The sequence below is a fragment of the Notamacropus eugenii genome, chromosome 2 (assembly GCF_028372415.1).
Source record: "Notamacropus eugenii isolate mMacEug1 chromosome 2, mMacEug1.pri_v2, whole genome shotgun sequence".
NCBI lineage: Eukaryota > Metazoa > Chordata > Mammalia > Diprotodontia > Macropodidae > Notamacropus > Notamacropus eugenii.
Window position 1 is genome coordinate 435846551 of NC_092873.1, and position 21174 is coordinate 435867724.

A 21174-nucleotide genomic window follows, 5' to 3' on the forward strand; every position below is an offset into this window, starting at 1 on the left:
GAGCAGAGCAGGGTCTCAGTTCCAGTTTCTAGTCCCAGTCTGAAGCCTTCAGAGGAATAACTGAGACTGGAATCTCAAACAAAAGGGGAACCTGCAATTTTATTACTCTGAACCAGCAGTTTCCCAGTGGGTTGACAGTGGTTGAGTCTAGCAACGTCCTTTTGTTCATCAAACCCAAACCCAGGTCAGGAGGTAAAGCTGAGACCAGAAGGACAGCAATCAGACTTTACCCTAGATAAGACCACTTTGGGAGGGCTGAAAGTTGACAGGTCTTCAGCTTGAGATCCTAGAATAACATAAAACACAATACTCCCAGGAAAGCATTAACAGGACCAGCCCTGACCTTTCCTCTACAACTGTACAAAGCCTGGCCCTAATATCAAGTCTGAAAGCAAGAAGTAGATTGGAAAAATGAGCAATCAAAAAAAAAAATCACAATAAAAGATCTGAATACTGAAGACATAAACTCTGAAGAAGTGAATGACTCCAGAACATCTACTAGCAAAGCCTCAGAGAAAAACACAGCTTGGAAACAAATCCAACCAGGAAGATAGGAAGCAAGACTTTAAAACAGTTTTAAAAATGCTTTTGGCAGTGAAATGAAAGCAATAGAGGAAAAAACTGAAAAGGGAATGAGAGCTATGGAAGAAAGAATTAGAAAGGGGATTAACGGCTTGGCACTTGTCTATGCAATGGCCCAAATAGAACCCAAGACACCTTGAGAGAACAAGAAATGCAAAAGACAAAAAGAAATAGAAGAAAATGTAAGAAACCTCATAACAAAAACAACTGACATAAAAAAACAGATTGAGGAGGGGAAAACATCCTCGTTGAAAACTGTGAACAAAACAAAAGACCCAAGACATTATATTTCAGGAAATCTTAAAAACAAACGAACAACACCCAGCTCTTTTAGAATCAAAGGGCAAAGTAAAAGAATTCATTGGTTACCTCCAGAAAAAAAAAAAACCCAAATGAAAACTCCAAGAAATATTACAGACAAAATGAAAGTTTCCAGGACAAACAAAAAAAGATAGCAAATAGCAAGAATGAAAAGAATTCCAGTACTGAAGAGCTACAATCAAGCATACACATGATTTAGTAGCTAACACTATTAAAGAGTGAAGAACTTGGAATATGATATTCCAGAAGGCAAAGGATATATGTTTGCAGTCAAGAATACCTTAGTTAGTAAACCTAAGTGTAATGCTACAGGGGGAAAAATAGACCTTTAACAAAATAGAGGATTTCCATGCATTCCTATTGAAAATGCCAGAAAAAAAAAGTTTTAAAAAAATTAAAAAAAAAAAGAAAATACCAGAGCTAAAAAGAAATATTTTAATTCAATCACAGGAACAAAGAAAAATATACAAAGGTAAACAGGAAAGAACAATCATGAGGGACTAAACAAGGATAAACCATTTAAATTCAAATATGTAGAGATAATATATTTGTTCCCTCTGAGCCCAGTCATCATCGAGGGTTACAGACTAACTGTAATTAGAAAGAAAGCTTAGCATTGGTTCTGTTAGCCCTTGATGATATTAGAATGGAAAAAGAGGAGAATAGGAATACACTGGGATAGGGAAGAAAGGAAGAAGGGAGAAGGGGGAATTGGAGGGAATTTAGATTAAGAGAGAGATTAGTCCTAAACAAAACAAATCTTAACTAAAATATGTACAAAAATACTTATAGCTCTTTTTGAAGTGACAAAGAAAGGGAATCTGAAGAAGTCCCTATCATTTGGGGAATGGCTGAACAAGTTTTAGTATATAAATGTGAAGGAATACTATTGTGCCATAAGAAATGATGAAAGGAATAGTTTCAGAGAAACATAGGAAGACTCACATGAACTGATGCAGAGTGAAGTCAACAGAACCAGGAGGACAATTTATACAGTAACAGTAATAAGGCAAACACAATAATTTGGAAAAACTTAGGAACTCTAATCACAATTCTAGTGACTAATGATGAGATATACTCACCTCCCAATAGAGAGGTGAAGCACTCAAAGCTCAGAAAAAGACATACATGTGTGTATTGTGGGGTAGGAGGGAGAAAAGGTAGATTTTTGGTGATTGAAAAAAAATAAATACAATTTAAAAATAAAACCTAGGTAAACTAAATCTATGGGTGATGTTGACTAGAAAGCCTATCCAAAAAAGGAAATGAAGTTGGCCTGGCATGATCTAATTTTGATGAAGGCTTTTTGTGATCACTGTTTCCTCTTCTAGATATTCAATAGCCATCTTTTTAATAATATGCTTTTGAATTGTTTCCAGGAATCAAAGCCAAGACTACTAATCTTTTTTTTAAAAAAATTCTATTCTCTCTCAAATTAGATTATTTGTCCTACATTCTTTCAGTGTCTCTCCTTTTGTCCAAAATCAGCAATCTCATGTGCTAGTTCTTTCAGTTCCCAGCTACGTAGTCATGTAGTGACTTGAACTCAAGGGCAACTAAGAGATCTCTTACTATCTTCCTACTTACTCTGGACTTCCACTGCACATTACCCATATGAATTCATTTTAGTCTAGCTGGAGGTCCCTGGTTCTTACAATTATGCTTAAAAGAGTAGATATCCCCTCCCTGATATACACACATACCTCCCTCTAATGATTGCCTCACAAGTCAACCTATAAAAGCTAGAATATTAAAATTACTTCCCCCCATTATCTATACAAAGTCTTAGTGGTTAGGGTTGTCTGAGTCTTATCCTCAAGCTTCTATCTCTTCCCCCTGAGTACACCTCATCTAGCAAATGCTAAATTCTCACACCTCAAGGGGAAGTGGAAGGGTCAGGGCTCACCTGCTCTTGCTGCTGCCTGGCTAGTTCCATCTGCTGCTGCTGCTTCTCAAACAACATGGCGGCCATATTCTTCTGCTCCGAGTGAGCTGTCAGGAGCTGGTCCCGAAGAGTAGACAGCTGATGGATCATTACTAGAAGCTGAAGTTCCTTTTCCGCCAGGCTTTCTTGGGTCCCTGCTCAAACAAGAAACATGTCCCATAATTCCCCATAGCACTGACAGAAAGATGGTAAGTCAGACCTGGATAGATGACAGTATGTTCCTTCTCAAAGCCAAACCTTGGGATCTCTTGCCTAATGTGGCATCTCAGACTTAGACCAGCTTCTCCAGGTCTCATTCCTAGGACATGCAGAGTTAGAGGGCTATGATGGAATACAATACCGCAAGGAAGGCAGGGCAAATAGTAGAAGGGTGCAAATAGATAGGGTTATAAGCTAGGAACACAGCTTCATTCACTGATGATCCCAATAGCCACAGTGCTATTGAAAAAGGTCAGTAGCCCACTGCTTTACCTGGACCACTCCTGTATTTCGCTTTCCCTTATAATAATACAAATTGTGTACATGTCTTTTTCCTTTTACAGTATAAGATCCTTGAAAACAGTTTAAGAAATCAGGGAAAAAGTGTTGAATTTGGAGTCAAAAAACCTGAATTCCAACTCTGGCTCTTTTACTTACTATATTTGTGACCTTGGGAAAGTCACTTCATTTCTCTGAGCCTCGAGTTTTTTTCATCTGTAAAATAAATGGGTTAGAGCAGATGATCTTGGAGGTCTGTTCCATCTCTAAATCTATGATCCCATGTTATATCTAACTTTGTATCCTTTGTACACAGCAAAGTGCTCTGCAAATAACTACTCAATAAATCTGGACTGAACTGAATCAAATTAGAGACAAATGAAGCAGGAAGAGACAAAATCACATAGCAAGGGGGTGACCTAGCATGGGCTAGACCTCAGTTCTTCTGTCTTCAAGGTCAATAAGCATTTATTAAATACCTACTATGTGCCAGACACTGTGCTAAGGAGGAAAGAGCCCAAAATCAAGTCAGTGGAATCATTGATCCAGAGGTGGAAGAAATCATATAGGGGTTGTCTAATCCAACCCCTTATTTTACAGATGAGGAAACTGAGGCCCAGAGAGGTTGCATGCTTAGTACAAGGTACAAGGTAATGAGTGGTAGAGCCCAGAATTTGAACCCAGTTTCTCAGACTCAAAATCTACTACTCCTTTCCTTGTAGCACCCACACACACATTCTACCAGGATAATACAGAGTTAGAAGGCCATGGGTGCATGAAGGGGTCACAGCTGATGATAAGACTGGTGTAAAGAGTATATTTGCAATGATACAGACTAGTTCAGGCCGGTGCCATGAAAAGACTCACCATCAAAGTGTCATCCTACCTAGATATTAGAACCCAGATAGGGACCTAGACGGAGCTTGATCTCCTTGCTCCTCCTCTACCATCCCCAATCTCTTACTTATCTTTAGTCTTCCCTATCCACTAGTCTACACACGTGCCCATGTCTCCACCATCCTCAAAAGACGCTCACTGGATCCATCCCCCCCACTATTATCTCTCCACCCTTTTGTAGCTAAACTCCTTGAGAAGGTCCTCAACAATAGGTGTCTTCAATTTCTTTCTTTTCACTATCTTCTTAACTCTCCACCTCTTCATTCAACTGAGACTGCTTTCTCCCAAGCTACAAAGGATTTCTTTAGTCACCCAAATGATGGCCTTTTCTCAGTACTCCTATTTCTTGACCTTCGTGAAGGTTTTATCACTGAATCACCCTCATCCTCTTTCCTCTAGGTTTTTGTGACACTGCTCTATCCCCTTACCTTTCTGACCATTCCTCAGTTTCCTTTACTAGATCTTCATCTAGGTCATACCTGCTAACCACAGGCATCCCACAAGGCTCTGGCCTGGGCCCTCTTCTCTCCTCCCTCAGCTTCCTTGGATTCAGTTCTCATCTCTCTGCTGCTGATTATTTTCAGATCTACCTTTCCAATCCTGACCTCTCTGCTGACCTTTTTTTGTATGTGTTTGTGTCCATCTTTACAATTTTATTATTTACATTTGACATTCTTTTCTTCTTAAATTTGGAGTTCCAAGTTCTCTCCCTCCCCCACCCACTGAGGAGGCAAGCAACATAACATCAATTATACATGTGAAATCATACAAAACAAATTTCTGTATTGGCCATAGCACATCTACTGATATTCAGTCTCCCATCTCCAACTGCCTGTTGGACATCTTGGACTAGATGTCTTGCAGACATCTTAAACTCAGCCTATTCAAAACTGAGCTCATTAACTTTTCCCTAAAATCTTCTCCCATTCTGAATTTCCCTGTTACTATTGAGAGTACCACCATCCTCCCATTCACCCACACAGGAAAACTAAGTGCCATCCTCAAATCCCCATTCTCTCTCCCTTCCTCACCTCCCCCATATCCAAACTATTGCCAGGGCCTCTGTAACATCTCTTGCATATGACCTCTTCTCTGATGCTGCCACTATGGTCCTTATCACCTCCTGACTGGACTACCACAATCACCTGCCAGCTGATCTGTATTTTCATTGGTAATCCTTGTCCCTACCCCTATGCTTAGAATATCTACCTCCTGGCTTTCTGGTCTTTTTCAAGTTACGTCTAAAATCCCACCTTCTACAGAAAATCTTTTCCTGTCCCTCTTCATTCTAGTGCCTTCTGGGCCAGAGGCAGGGAACCTGTGGCCTCAAGGTCACACGTGGCCCTCTAGGTCCTCAAGTGTAGCCCTTTGACTGAATCTAAACTTCACAGAACAAATCCCCCTGTACATTATTTCTAATTTATCCCGTATACAATTTGTATGAGTTGTTTGCATAATGCTTACCCATTAGACTGGTGGGCACAACTGAGCTCCTTGAAAACAGAAACTGTCTTTTACTTTTCCTTGTAAACCTGGTACCTGCCACATAGTAGGCACTTTATAAATATTTGACCAAATGACTCTGGGCATTCCTCCAGGTCTCATCATTCCTCCTGTTGCTGGGTCAGAATCTTCTACTATCATAGCTTCCGTTCCCCTGTCCTATCAACTCAGGAAGATGGTACAGATACTCAGCTTCATGTCCACATAAACCACCTTCATACCCTCCACTCCCTCTCTGCCAAGGCATAAAATCCTCACCTTTGACATCTTTGGTTTCCACAGCGCTTCTTCCTAGGAGCCTCTCTCTCCAGTCACTGGATAGAAGTTTCTCAATGGTGGGCATGACTGAAAGATACCAATAGATGAGAAATGACCTTTCCCAACAGCTCCCATCATTATCCCTGGGCACCCTGGGAAACCCCTTCTGTCCTTGATGGGGACCTTACCTTCTTTCAAATTCCGATTGAAATCCAGCTTTTCTTGGCTTCCAGTGGCTGGCTCAGGCCCTGATCTCCTGGGTTCTGGTGGCCCATTGCTCTTTGGGGACCCACAGTCCTATAACACAATCCATCCCAAATTGTCATTATGTGGCCATTTGTCACACAGACACAGACAGACACCCAGAGGGAAGACAAGCCTTCAGCAAAGACAGAGTGGTTTTCTGGAGAGAAGTAGAAGAAATAAGGCTGAGCTTTAGATAAATTGAGCTGTAATAGCTACCACACATGCCTTTCTTACATGGGATTTCCTAACATGAAAGAAACAATCTCCACTCTACATTTTAGCTAAAGTCAAAGACACTTTATTCAACTCATAAGCAATCACAGGGAGAGACACCAACAGTTTCCTCTCAGTCAGGTGGGCTCTACTTAAAATAAATGACAATAAAAACAAAAGATCAAGAAATACAGCCAGAGAAAAGAATAAAGTTTTCAGTTTTCAGCTATACTTTCATAGTATTTAAGAAAGGAATGATGACAACACATCCTCAGAAAGACCTGGTCAGTGGTTCGGGCTTATCCAGAAGCCATGACACATCCCTAATTCTCTTTCTCTTACAGAGAATCTTAGGTCTAGAGCTAGAAAGGCCTTAGAGGCCACCCAGTTTAACACTTTCATTTGAAAAAAGAAGAAACTAGGAAGATTAAGCAATTTGTCCAAGGTCACAGAGAGAATAAGCATCAGAGGTGAGATCTGAATCCAGGTCCTGCACTCTTTCCACTGTACCACACAAACTTCTGGGAAATTTAGGAGATGCTGATGTTAGTAGGTTATGGCCTCGGACTATCCCACCATCACAGGGCTGTGATTATTGCTGCATCCATAACCTAGGGACTCTTTTTACCACATATATCCTTTCAAGCCAGCCAGGCCAGTCTCTTCACCAACCCCTTCCATGTGCCACATGTTGGCTCTCACTGTACTCCCCTTAGAAACAGCCCCTCCTTCTTCTTGATGATTATCTGAGTCCAACCCAGCCTTCTGAGCCCTCCTCAAATCCTCCCTGCTTCCATGAAGCGTCCTATGACCACACCATCCTGGAAGGGTCTCTTCCTCCTCCCACCGCTCATAACAGTTACTGTCTGTTCCCTTCATCTGGCTCTTTAATTGTAAGCCTTGTGACATCTTTTGAATAGAATCATAGAATATTTTAGAGTTGGAAGGAACCTTAAAGAGCTTCTAGTCCACCCCCCTCATTTCAGGGAGAAAGAAATTGTATTGCTGTCTTGTATGGTTATTTAACTCTTGGGTGAGTAAGAAGACTGATTTCTAAAAGTCACACAGGAAAGGAGTCTCGTTACTACACAGCTTGTTAGATATTCACGTGTACCTGACTTACTTCTCCAACCAGACTATAACATATGACAGGAAGCATGGGACAGTGAAAGATTGTTGGCTCTGGAGTCAGAGGGCTTGGGTTCAAATGACTACCTATGTGACTTCGGTTCTTTTAATCTCTTCACCTGTAAAATGTGGAGCTTGGACCAGATGCCTGAGGTACTTCTGACTTTAGTTCTAGGGTACCACAAAGCAGTGACCGCATGCTAAGAAGTGTTATACTTCCTATTCTCTTCCAGTGTCAGCCATAGCAAGTATGCTCTGACTGAATGAATGAATGCCATGTCCCTGTTAGGGACATAACCATAAGATGTAATAATAACAATTCACACTTACATAAGCACTTTAAGTTTTACACCTCTGTCCCCATAGGAAGCTTGTGAAATAAAAGTATAAGTGTTATTACCCCATTTTTCTAATTTTGTATGGTAAAGTCAAGTGGCCTGAACTCTGGGCCAAGACCAAACCTAGGAAGAGGCAGTGGGTTGTGATGCAGAAAGCACTGCATATACATTCAAAGGATCTGGGTTCAAGTCTCAGCTCTGCAATTTCCTGTGGGACCTGGAGTGATTTACCTGGACCTCAGGTCTCTAACATGTGAAATGATGGGGCTGCATCTCTAATGTCCCTTTCCAGCTAAGAACCCAAGTCCTACCACCTAAAGATAGCCATCTCCATCTGAAGGATGAGATGGTTCACCAAGTGGGTCAGTGCCATTACCCTGGTCTGTGATTCCACTCGAAAATGAAGCTCTAAGAGAGAAAGAGGGAAACTGAGCTGGGGCAATCTAAGGGTAATTAGGAGTCACCTGGGGTGGGCCACTTGAGTCAGCTCCGTCCTGGGGGGCCCTGGCTGGGTCTCCAGTCAAGGGTTCTGCAGCAGGGGCTGGAACCTGTTGACCAGGTGGGGCCTCCTGGCATATCTCCTTCTTTTCTTCTGCCTTGACAGTGCAGTTCACCATGGTCCCAATGCCATCTAGTGCCAGCTGGGGAGAGATGGGGCTCCTCATGGACATCCTACCAAAAAAAGGAAAGGAAAACTCAAAATGAGACTCACCTAAATTTAGAAGTTCAATATCACAACCAATTCCCACAACTTCTAATATATCACACACAGGCATCCAGTGTCAGAAGTCTATATTCTATAAAAGAAGATAAGAAAGGGCAGCTGCCTACATACAAACTTTTCAGCATAGGGACTTCTGGGGAGGGAGACAGGAAGGGTTAAAAGAAATACACACCTGCACTATACATAGAGGGAAAGGGGGAGAGAGTACCTACTGCGTGCCAGCCACTCTTTGTTCTAAGTGCTTTACAAATACAATTTCATTTAATTTTTACAACCCAGTGAGGTAATAATAATACTAACAACAATAAAGAGAACTAACATTTTTAGAGTGCCTACTATGTGCCAGTGCTACACTAAGCACTTTACAAATATTATCTCATGTGATCCTCACAACAACCCTGGGAGGTAGGTCCTATTATTATCCCCATTTTACAAAGGAGGAAACTGAGGCAAACAGAGGTTAAGTGATTTGCCCAAGGTCTTTCTGACTCAGACCTAACGTGCTATTCACTGTACCTCCTAGCTGGTATTTCGTTTTCTGGATAAACAAGTTTATGAAAATTGAGGATAGTCTTAATGAATGACTCCTGACCAACTCAAATCTTCAATGCTTTGGTTTGTTTTAGTGAAAAGGACACTGGTTCTGTAAACAAAATAATCTAGGTTTAAATTGTAATTGTAAAGCTCTTAGCACAGTTCCTGGTACAAAGTAGGCACTTCATAAATGCTTATCCCCTCTCTCTCCTTAACTGGGAAAAAGAATGTCAAAGGTAAAAAGGACCATCTAATCTATTACCCTCATTTTACATGAGGAAACTGAGGCAAAGAGAAAGTCAAATGACTTGTCCAAGGTTACATAGATAAGTAACAAGAGACAACTGAAAATCAGGTGCTCTTTATCCAACATCATATCTCCCTACCTCTGTCACATAAGGCCTCAGTTTTCCCATTTCTAAATGGAGGAGACTGGGTTCTAGTGTGAAAAGTGTTTTGGTATCCTCAGGATGCTTCCAAGGGGTCCTTGAAGTCAAAACTATTTTTATAATAATACTGAGTCATTATTTGCCTACCAAAAGGCTTTCCCTTTTTCAGCCACCTATGTGTGCTGTTGGATTTTCTTCCTATACTCAAATCAAAACAATATATTGCAACAGATTGAACATAGAAGCATTTAGAGAATCCGACCATCTTCTATTAAGCCAGACATTAAAAGATATTTGAAAAAATATGTAAAAGAATGTCATTCTTTTAATAAATTCCTTTTTGTTTTGGAAAATGTATTTATTTTATTAAAAAGTTATTGATGTTGGATGTGTGCTGGGTCTATTATTTTCAAATGGATTAATAGCTGAAAGCATCAGTTTTCATTTCAAATACAGTACTCTATCCACTGCTATATGGTGCAGTGGATAGAGTACTGGGCCTAAAATCAGGAAGATTTATCTTCCTGAGTGCAAATCTGACCTCAAACAATTCCTAGCTGCTTGACCCCAGGCAAGTCACCTAATCTTGTTTGCCTCAATTCCTCATCTGTAAAATGAGCTTTAGAGGGAAATGGCAAACCACTTCCAGTATCTCTGCCAAGAAAATCCCAAACAGAGTCATGAGGAGTTAGACACAACTGTGACAAATAAACAGCAATGACAACAAATTGATAGATATAATTCACAAAAGCAAAAGATCTTTTTAAGGAAATCCTCATTGCCTTTTTTTTCCCCTTAGAGGCAATCTGGGTAAAGTGACTTCCCTGGAGTCATACAGCTACTAAGTATGAGAGGCAGTATTTGAACTTGGACCCTTCTGTCTCTAGGACCAGGGCTTTACCCACTGAACCACCTGATCCTCAGTGATATTTGAGAATGTTAAGGGATTCTGAGACCAAATAGTTTGAGAACTCCTGGGTTAGATGATTTCTAAGATTCCTCTAACTCCAATAATATGGTGACCCCCTTTTTCCGGGGTAATAATGATTGAACAATGATTTAAACACTATGCAAAGTTCAAAACTTTGAAACATTATGTATTAGCTATGGTAACGTTATATATACTTTCCTTGGGAATGGGTTCAAAGATGCTACTATGAGTCAAATGCCCCCACTGCCCTCTGTCTCCTCTACAGCTCCCTCAGTCTAGTTAGTTGAGGGCCATGGTAGCCAAAGAGATGTGACTTCAGTTTGGAGTTCGATGCCCTTCATAGCATAGGCCCCTGTCCTGCCCTACATATTTCTTGTCTTTTTACACCTTACAGGCCTCTAAGAATGCGTCTATTTAGTGGTCCCAACCTTCTTCCTGTTCTTCCACAGGACGCTCCCATCTCCCAAGACTGTGCCTTTTCGTGGGCACCCCTCATGCCTGGAATTCCCTCCCTTCTATCTCCACCTCCTGGCTCCCCTGGCTCTTCAGGTCCCAGCTAAGATCCCACCTTATAGAGGAAGCCTTTCCAAGTCCCTCTTCATTTTAGTGACGGGCTTCGGTTCACTATTCTGTATATAGCTTGTTTGTACACATTTGTTTGTCTGTTTGCCTTCTCAAATAGATTGTGAGTTCCACTAGGGCTGGGACTGTCTTTCTCTGCCTTATTTGTATTCCCATGACGGTACCTGGCACCTAGTAGGGGCTTAACAAATGTTTGACTGACTAGGCCTGACTGCTCTGCCCATCCACACTCCATCCCAGAAGAGCCAAAGCAGGAAGGTATGACAGGACAGGTCTGGGAAGGCCAAGGGACCTGAGGCCCATGTTCACTCAGGTGGACCAAAGGGGGCACAGAGATGGGCACTCGTCCCCCTCCCCCAGAACCAGCAGCATTGAATGGGACCCAGAAGCCCCCCATCCCTTAACTCTTTTTTTCCTCCCCCCCCCCCAGGGCCCTGAGCGACTCCAGGAAGCTGCGAGGCCTCAGCCCATCCGGCAGGAGGGGAGCCCCCGCCCCCCTGAGCCAGCCAGCCAGCCAGGCCCCTGGGGGTGGGGGGAGGACAGCAAGACTGGGGGTGGGGTAGGGTGGGGAGCGGAGGGGGGAGGGGGAGGCCAGGGAAGGGGTGTTCTCCTGAAGCTCAGGGCAGTAATTACATAACAAACAAACCCCAGGCTCAAGCTGTGAATTAATCAAACCGCTGAAAATAAAACCTTCCTCTCAGGAACTTTAGACAAAAGAAACGAAAACAACCGGGCTGGCTGGGAAATGAAAAGGCAGCGGGCGCTGAATGGGGGACAAAAGGAAATCAGACAATAGGGTGTTGGACAAAAGCAATAAAGCCAGGGGAAGTGTGACAGGAGAACAATGGGGCCTGTGTGCTTCTGATCCGAGCCTGGGGCTTTTTATCTCCAGGCCCGGCCCTCCTCCAAACCCACCACTTGGCTCTCTGGGCGATTGGGTTTCCTCCTTTCTCGGGGGCTGTTTTTCCCCAGCTCTGGTTCCCCCCACCCCAACCCCGACCAGTCACTAGGTTCTCCTACTTACCCCCTCCCAGCCAGGGACCTCTTCCCTCTTCCTTGGTCATGTGGGACCCAGCAAGTCCAGTTAAGAGGTGATGGGGACCCCTCCCCAATAGACAGACAGGCACACACACAAGAGACTGCTTTCCAACTCCAACCCCAAAATTCATGACCCTTCTATAGGAAGGCTTAGCGCAGGAGTGGGGAACCTGAGACCTTGGGGCCACATATGGCCTTCTAGGTCCTCAAGTGGGGCCCTTTGAATCCAAACTTCACTGTGAAGGCTCAGGTTCCTCAGGTGCCTCAGGTTCCCCACCCCTGGCTTAGTCCAAGAGAAGCTGTTGAGTCTCTGTCTTCTTGGATGGAGAAGCCGTTTGTGTATTCTGCAGTGGAAAGAGCACTGGGGTTTGAATTCTGATTCAGCCACTAGTAGATTTGGGCAAATCACTTCCTGTCCCTGAGTTTCCTTTTCAGAAAGAAAACAGGGTTGAACTAGGTGATTCCTAAGGTCTGTCTAGCTCTGACATACTGTGCGATTCTGATTTTCAAAATTGTGTTTATTTGTCAAGGGGTTGCTCTGAATTTCCTAGGAGAATACTGAACATCTTGGCCTCCTTGGCCTGTAGGCCCTAGAATACTGGGGGACTTTAGAATCCTAGAAGAGAAAGGGGCCAGGTCAACCCAACAAGCTATTAAATTTTAAATACTATGTGCAAGGCAATGCGGCAGATTCTGAAGATACGAAGACAGACACCATCCCTACCCTCAAGGAGCTTAGGGTAGAGGGGGGCAGGGAGAAGGACATGTAAACAGAGAGCCAAGGCCATGAGAATGAAGGGGGTATGTCAGAGGAGTCATCTAGTCCGACCAGTTCATTTATAGGTAAGTAGACAGAGCACTACAGAAGCAATGCTTGTCCAGTACAAGGTCATACAAGATAATGCAAAGCTAAGAATTGAATCTACGTCTCAATTCTCAGTGGACCTGGTGTTCTTTCTGCCACATCCCATGTTTTTTGTTTTGTTTTTGGAGGCAATCAGGGTTAAGTGACTTGCCCAGGGTCACACAGCTACTAAGTGTTTGAATCCCCATTTGAACTCAGGTCCTGTGCTCTATCCACCGTGCCATCTAGCTGCCCCTCATGTCATATGGTTTTACTCAGTTCCATTCACACAAGAATTTGGACTCTGAATTTCCAGAATGAAGATTTGATAAGCTATTGGCTGCACTACCCAAGCCCCCCACTTTGAGTATGTTGTAAAGCAGGACCGAGGAGAAGGGTAATGTGGGAGAATGAAAAGAGAATTAGATCTGAAGCCAAGAGATGTGGGTCTAAGCCTTATGTGTGACAGCTGGCCAGGTGGCCCTTTTCACGTAGTAGTTTAGATTTCCTGTTTATTTTCTTTATGTATATAGGCCCCATGCCCCCAAGCAAACAGAAGCTCTTTCAGGCCAGAGAATCTATTCAGATTTTCACTCTCTGCAACTTGTGGCATAGAATTCCATCTCTGCTCAATATAAACCCTCCATAGTGAGTTTTGGGGTGAATAACTGATAGATTAGAAACGGCAAGTTGCCTGGCATTGCCCAGCTGAGGTTACTCAGGTCAGAAGTGCTATTTGACCAGGGCAGGTGATGTGGAGGAATGAAACTTCTCTCTGCCTCAGTGCCCACTTGTGCACCCGGCTTCCTGAGAATGAGGACACCCTTCTCAGAGACCTCTTCCTCCCAGCAGTGAACCTTGGCTGTCTTCTTCTACTGTTTCCTATAGTACAGGTGAGAACATGTTATATCAATGGGCTGGCACCCTAGGTCTCCCGTCCTGCCTGGTTCTGATTACCAAGAGTGGAGGTTTAGATATACCTGACTGGATCCTCCCTTCCCTCACTCCAGACTCAGCCCTCAGGGAAGGAGTCCTGGGGCTGAGAAACTGTGTCCTCTCTCTTGCATGAACAATGAGAGGCAGGAGCCAAGTCCTCTTGGCTGGGGGCCTTTCAAAGGGCTGATGGTGTGGTACAGTGCAAATAGCAAAAGCTGGCATCCAGACTTGGCACTGCCACTGGTTCATTGAGTGACCTTGGGCAAGTCAGTAATAACTCACATTTATCCAACCCTTTGAGCTTTGCACAGCATTTTCCTCCCAACCATCCTGGGAGGCTAGGGCTATGATAATTATCATTCCCATTTTAGAGATGGGAAAACGAGCATAGAGGGTGAGTAAAGCAACTTGCCTAGGATCAGAGTAAATAAGGGTCAGGAGCAGGGATCAAATCGAGATCTTCTGAGTCAGAAACTGCTTTCTAGCTTTTTTCTACACTACTCTAGGGGGCCCAGCACCCAGCATGGTCTCCTCAGCTAGAGGACCTTTAAAACATAGAGCTGACTATGTTTTAGATTACACCCTTGATTTATGATTTATTGGTATAGGGAATTCCCAGTGAAGAAACTCCTACCAATGATACTTTTCTGGGATTTATAATCTTGGGTGGTGCAGAGTGCTGGGCCTGGAGTCAGGAAGACCTGAGTTCAAATCAGGACTCTGACACTTATTAATTGTGTGACCCTGGGCAAGTCACTTAACCCTGTTTGCCTCAGTTCCTCATCTATAAAATGAACAAGAGAAGGAAACGACAGACGACTCCGGTATCTCTGACAAGAAAATTCCAAATTTATGGAGAGAGTTGGATGAGGCTGGAAAGACTAAACAGTACCAAAAGTTTTCTGGGCGCCATGAGGAGTTAAGCGACTCCCCCTCTAACTTCCATATCCAGCCTGTATTCGAAGCAGTATACTGCGTCACATAACCATTACAGAGAGCTGGTTGGCATAGTGCCCAAAGCAGTGATGGTATGACACTGGACAAGTAGTTTAGTCTTTCTCAGCCTCAGTTTTCCTAATCTTTAAAATAGGGCTGATAATAATAATTATTGTGCCCTCAGGATTATTGTGCAGAATAAATGAGATAATATATGAAAAGCATTTTGCAAATCCTAATGGGCTATATAAATGTTAATTATTATTAAAGCTCTCTGCAAACCTTAAAGCATTATAGAAATAGCCCTTACCTTCCGTTTCCTCATCTCTAAAATGAGTTTAATAATACACCTGTCTTCACAGAATCGTGAGGATCAAATAAGATATTTATAAAAGCACTTACTACAGTACCTGGTATATAATTGGAGCCACATAAATGCTCATTCCTTACCTTCCTATGATTTTTATTATCATTGTTACTATTTCATCAGTCAGATGAGGGGGATGGAGGAATGATCTCTAGATCTCTGGCTCTAAATGTATATGTGTATGTGTGTGTGTGTATATATGTGCATATGTATATACATATATGCGTGTATATACACACACATATCGAACTTCTATGTACTGGACTAAAGCAAGGTCCTTAAAGCTTTTTTGTGCCATAGATGCCTTTGGTAGTCTGGTGAAGCCTAGCCTGCTCAGAATAATGACTTTAATGTATAAAATAAAATATACAGGATTACCAAGGAAATCAGTTATACAGGAATATAATTATATCTCTCTATCTATCTATCTATCTATCTGTCTGTCTATCTATCTATCATCTGTCTGTCTGTCTATCTATTAAAAGTTCAAGGACCCCATATTAGGAATCCCTAGACTAGAAGATCTCTATCTATTGATTCCCTGAGGGGTTGGGGGGGAGAGAGGAGTGCAGATCACACAGAGTGAGCAGGCCTGGATGAGATGGGATCTGTAGCCAAATGGATGAGATTACTGTATCTCCTGGTATCTTCTGTCATTCAGAGGCTGCTCAAGTCTGCTCAGCCAGGACTTCCCAGTTCACTAGTCAGGTCTTAGGGCCCTAGTCTAGGCACTTTGTTTTTAACCAAATTAAAACCCAGAGGCTCCAACCCTGGTGCAGCAGGTAAAAGCTAATGGGAGAAAAGATAAAAGGACCCTGGAGAGAGGGGGTAGGTGGGATGGGGAAGCTCTGGAAGAAGGCACATTTATCAAGCTGGAAAAGGTCAAAGGATCATAAATCATATTTTTAAAACTGTAAGGGACTTTTGAGTTCATTCAGTTCAATTCCTGCTTCTAAAATGGCCCCAGGAAAATAAAATTTTCCAATCTAGAAGTCTTAGACATAACATGTTCTACATACTTATATAGGTACATGTAGTCTCCCCGAGGAGGGCAGCTAGGTGGCGCAGTGGGTAACATGCCAGGAGTCAGGAAGGCATCTCTTGAGTTCAAATTTGGCCTATGACACTTACTGGCTATGTGACCTCAGGCAAGTCACTTCATTCTGTTTGCCTGGTTTCCTCATCTGTAAAATGAGCTGGAGAAGGAAATGGCAAACTACTTCGCTATCTCTGCCAAGAAAACCCCAGATGAGGTTACGAAGAGTTGGGCATGACTCAAATGACTGAACACACACTCAACAGTCCCCCCCAATAGAATATAAACTCCTTGAGGGCAGTGATGGTTTCATTTTTGTCTTTGTACCCCCAATACCTAGAACAGTGCCTCATATATGATAGGTATTTAATAAATACTTGTTAATTGATTGACTAAATGACTAATTGATCATCTAGTCCAGTCCCGGAACTTGGTAGTGAAGGAAATTGGGGCCCCAAGAGGTAAAAAATCATGACTATCATAGTTATCATTCTTCATCAACAAAGTCTCTGCCTCTCGGTTTCCCTGCTTTCATTCAAGTCTCAACTACAGTTTTACCTTTACAGAAGTGTTCCCATTCTTGTGATCTCTAATGCCTTCCTTCTGCTGATTTCTTCCCATTTATCCTATATATTGATTGCATAATCAATGCAACCCACACATTGATTGCATGGGGGATACTGGCAGATGATGGCCCAGCATGGCATGCCCACATCAGAGAAGGCACGCTGCTCTAAGAGCAAAGTAGAATTAAAGCAGCTTAAAAGAACGGCGAGATGTGCAGATTTAGAGAATCCACCCCAAATGTTCTCAAGAAGTATTTGTGCCGGACCTGTGGTAGAGCATTCCAATCTCATATTGGTCTGATCAACCACAGTCGGATACTTGACTCTAACATGGTGATGTTATTTTGGTCCTCTTTGAGAATAAAGGACAATAACCAACCTGTCGGATGTCCTGTTTGTACATGATCATTTGCAAATTAGCTTTCCTACTAGACCAGTGAGCTCCCTGAGGACAGGGACTACTTTTTCCCCTGGCACACCATGGGAATTGAAATACTTATCGAACCTACCTTACCTTATCAGGCATTTATTTGCCAGGCATTGTGCTAAGGTCAGAGGATACAAAGAGAGGAAAACCCCCACATGTTTCTGTCCTGAAAGAGTTACATCCTAATGGGAGAGATGACAGGTACATACAAGATATATAGGAGGAAGAAGGGAAGAAAAAAGGGGAAAAAAAGAAATTTACAAAATAACTATATTATATATTTAGAAGGAATAGCAATTGTATGTAATCGATTTTCAGTTTCATGTGCAATCATCTTTATTATATTGTTATAAAAATGCTTGTTTTATTCCATAAATTAAAAATTTTCAAAAGAACTTTAAAATATATGTATATGTGTAGTCATATGTGTGTATATATGTATATATGTATGTATATATGTATGTATATAGATATGATGGCATAATGAGAGATAATCTCAGAGGGAAATGAGCTTTTCATGGTCACAATATGGTCATATGGCTAAAAAACATCAGAGGTGAGATTTTAATTCAGGTCTTCAGGGTTGTCTCTTCTCTACCAGAGATTCCCACACTTATTAGATCTATTGCCCCCTTTTCAAAAATAAAAATTACTCAGCACCCCACCCTGGAAATCTACTTTTTTTAATGCTTTAACTTTTTTTTTAATTGCATCATTTCAAACTACTACGGTCTGGTGGATCATTCCAACACTCCCCATTTTGGGAACCTGTGAACCCAATCCCAGAAAGTCCTTGGAAGGAGAGTTATGTTCCTCCCGTGCCCCAAACCCCACTCAGTCATCTGTGCCAATGTCTTGCTTCCTCAGGTCTAAGTACTGCCTAGGGTTGACCTTAATCCCTCCTGCTGTAAAACAAGCCTATATATTTTTTTTTATTCTGGCCTCAGGATAAGTAGAGAACATCTTTGATGAGACATCATTGGATACATTTAAGACCCATTATCCACTTCATCCCTTCAGCCTTCTCTTCCCCAGGGATCCCAAATTTCCACTTTTTTAATCTTTTTCTTAAAAGCACCTTCTCCAGCCCTTCAACCCTCCTTTGTGGATTGACCCAAAGTTTAGCTTCTTACTGTGCTCTCCATCTAGGAGACACAGCCTTCTCCCTTCCCAGAAGACCAGACACATTCTGATCAAACCATTCTTACTAGTCATCTGATGCCTTACTTTTTTGTGGCCTTAATTCACCTGTGAGGGAAATATGCTCAGCTGTCTTCATCCTCGGATTGATTGGTGCCCAAGGCCTGTGGGATTCTAGACTAGGAATTCCACTTGGATCAATCTCTTCGATCCCTTACCCAGCATGGAAAAGAAGCAAGCTTTGGAACTTGGGGGAAGCACTCAGCAGAGGGCTGCTTGCCACCATTGCCTATCTATGCTACAGAACAAGCTGGTAGTAGGACCCTTCCATATTGTTTATCTCTACACCTTGACACCTGGACTTCTCCCCAGAGTAGACCACTACTCGCTTCATTGTCTCACCCACAAATGCCCTTTCTGGAAAGGAATGAAATGAGCTTTCATTCCCCAACCATCACCTCCACTGACACAAACACTCCCATTCCCTCAATGTATATAATTATAGAAGATATTTGACCTTAGGCAAATTGATTCACCTCAATTCACCTCAGTATCTTCACTTGTAAAATGGGGATAATAACACCTGTACGACCTACTTCACAGGGTTGTTGATGTGATACTACATGTGAAAGGGCTAGGTACACCTTAAAGTGCTACTATGTGTACACGCAAGTTAGTGTTATTATAATGACCATTTACAGTAAGAACCCTAGAAGGTTAGAGAGCAAAGAAACCTGCCTTAGAGATCATCCACTCCAAGAGAAGAATGCTTTTCAATGCATAAAGTAAAATACAGAGGATTACAAAGGATACCAATGACATGGAAACAGTAATCGATTTTTTTTTGTATATGCATACATATATATACATACACATACATGTATATATTTGTATGTATATATGCATACACATACATACATATAAGTGTAAATATATATTTTGTGTGTATGTATATATTTTATTGCCAAGTGCCATGGACCCCAGGCTGAGATCTTCCTGATTTTAGAACAACTGTATCATATTTACAAAAGAGAAGTGACTTGCCCAAGGTCACATAGCTAAAAATTAACATTGGAGCTAGGATTAGGGTTGGGGGGCCAGAGAAAGAAGCACCAGGTAAAGGTGGGAAAGAGACAAGGCCTTTTATCAATGCAAGGACTAATTCTCTGGGGAATTTTATTTCCTTCTCAAGAGCTCCAGAGAGCAGGGAAAGCATTGGGCAAGCAGAAATCTGTGCCCTGACAATATTGCGAGGCGTGGGTACCCAGAACCAGGCCTCTCTGCCATATCCTGCTATTCTTCTGCTAGGCCGCACCCTGCCACCCTTCCTGGTTCGGCTGTGATGCTATCTCTCCTGTTTATTCTGAGCTGGGCTGCCTGGATGCTGGGGACAAAAGCTTTCCTGAAAGTCCCAACCCCCAACCCCACCTCTGGCTCCCTCTACCAGACCCCAGCAGGCATGAGGGAGTCCATATGTAGGGAGTAACCCAGACTAGCCCAGCCAGGCTTGACAGAGGCAGAAGCATCCACCTGGGGTTGTCCTGTTGCTATTTCCAGACTGGTTTCTATCATACATAGTCTGACCGAAAAACCCAATGCAGACGAGCCAGAGGCTTAGCTATCCTCCAGTTTCCCTTCAGGAAGAAGATGCTGCCTCTTACTTACAGCCTTGGCACAGAGGTCCCAGTCCATTCATCCACTGAACTAATGGACTCCCCATCATCTTAGGTCACAATGAGCTCTAGGCCCACCTGGGCAGTCATCCAGGAATCTGGAATTGTGAGATAGCCACCCACATCCCTTTCCTCCAAGCCCTACTCCCAGCTCACAGAGCAGCAGGAAAATGTACCTGACTCTTCTCCAGTGGGAGCACACAGAGACACAGTGAAGGGGACAGGTACACACTGCCAGTGAGGTACCCAGACCACATGTTCCAAAAACCTGAACTCACTTAGAGAAAAGACAAAACTCAGTCCCCAGACTCACCAACCTCTTTCTCTTGTCACAATCCCTTCAGCAACACGACAGCATTTAACCTCTAAAGCTCTACCTGGTAACTACTCAATATTATTTCTCTAACTTTTTGTCTCTCTTGTCTGTGTCCCGGGTGTGTTTGTATATTTTGGCATCCCTATCAGACTAGATTCTCTTTCCCTTCGTTGCTCCCTCCCCTGCTTCCCCTTCCCCTTCTTCTTGACTTGTACAGGTTTCTCTGAAACCTGAAATAAATCCCAAAGGGAGGTAAATAATTGTCTTCTCAAAATGACCTCTCTTTAGGGGAGATCTCTAAATACCAGTATGTCCCCCCATTTTCCTTGATGCACATCTCTTACCAAGTCTCCTCACCACCATAGATACTTGAGGAATTATGAAGTTTTTAAAATCATCCCCAATTCAGTATTTGGGAAGAGGAGAATGAGTAGGGGGTACCTCCCCAAGAGAGAACACCAAGAAAACATTTTAAAACACACAGAAGAAAACAAAAAGAAGTCCAGGAAGGGATACAAAGTGCTACTACCTTGTTAAACTTAACATATGCTTAAAAATCAAATTGTGAACAAACTAGGGCAGAACATCACAGAACACCAATGAAGGTCTTCTGGAGATAACATTAGGAATATTGGACATACATCCCTATTCTCCATCTAGGCTGGGTTTGGGACAGTCTTTATAAGAATATCCCATGGGGAAATAACAAGATGGTCTCAGGAAGGTTCTCCCACCTGGGAAAACTAGAGAAAGGAGGGTACCAGTATTTCATCCAATGCTAGAACCACCTCTCCCTCAGAAATCTAGACCTGAAAAGAATTTCAAAG

The 21174-nt window shown here is 42.6% G+C and overlaps 1 protein-coding gene across 11 annotated transcripts in view; it reads right to left on the minus strand.

Moving 5' to 3' along the window:
* Nucleotides 1-21174, minus strand: part of SOX13 (SRY-box transcription factor 13) — a 92004-nt gene that overhangs the window by 15561 nt on the left and 55269 nt on the right. For 9 of the 11 annotated variants that reach the window (XM_072648123.1, XM_072648122.1, XM_072648120.1 and 6 more), the window contains 4 exons: nt 8373-8580; nt 6172-6280; nt 5984-6070; nt 2810-2982 (listed from right to left, as the gene is read on the minus strand). In XM_072648123.1, coding sequence (XP_072504224.1) covers nt 2810-2982; nt 5984-6070; nt 6172-6280; nt 8373-8579 — 576 coding nt within the window. In that variant the 5' untranslated portion in view covers nt 8580. Of the gene's footprint in view, nt 1-2809; nt 2983-5983; nt 6071-6171; nt 6281-8372; nt 8581-20023; nt 20503-21174 lie in introns of those variants that run through there. The other 2 variants (XM_072648126.1, XM_072648124.1) reach the window with 2 other exon arrangements.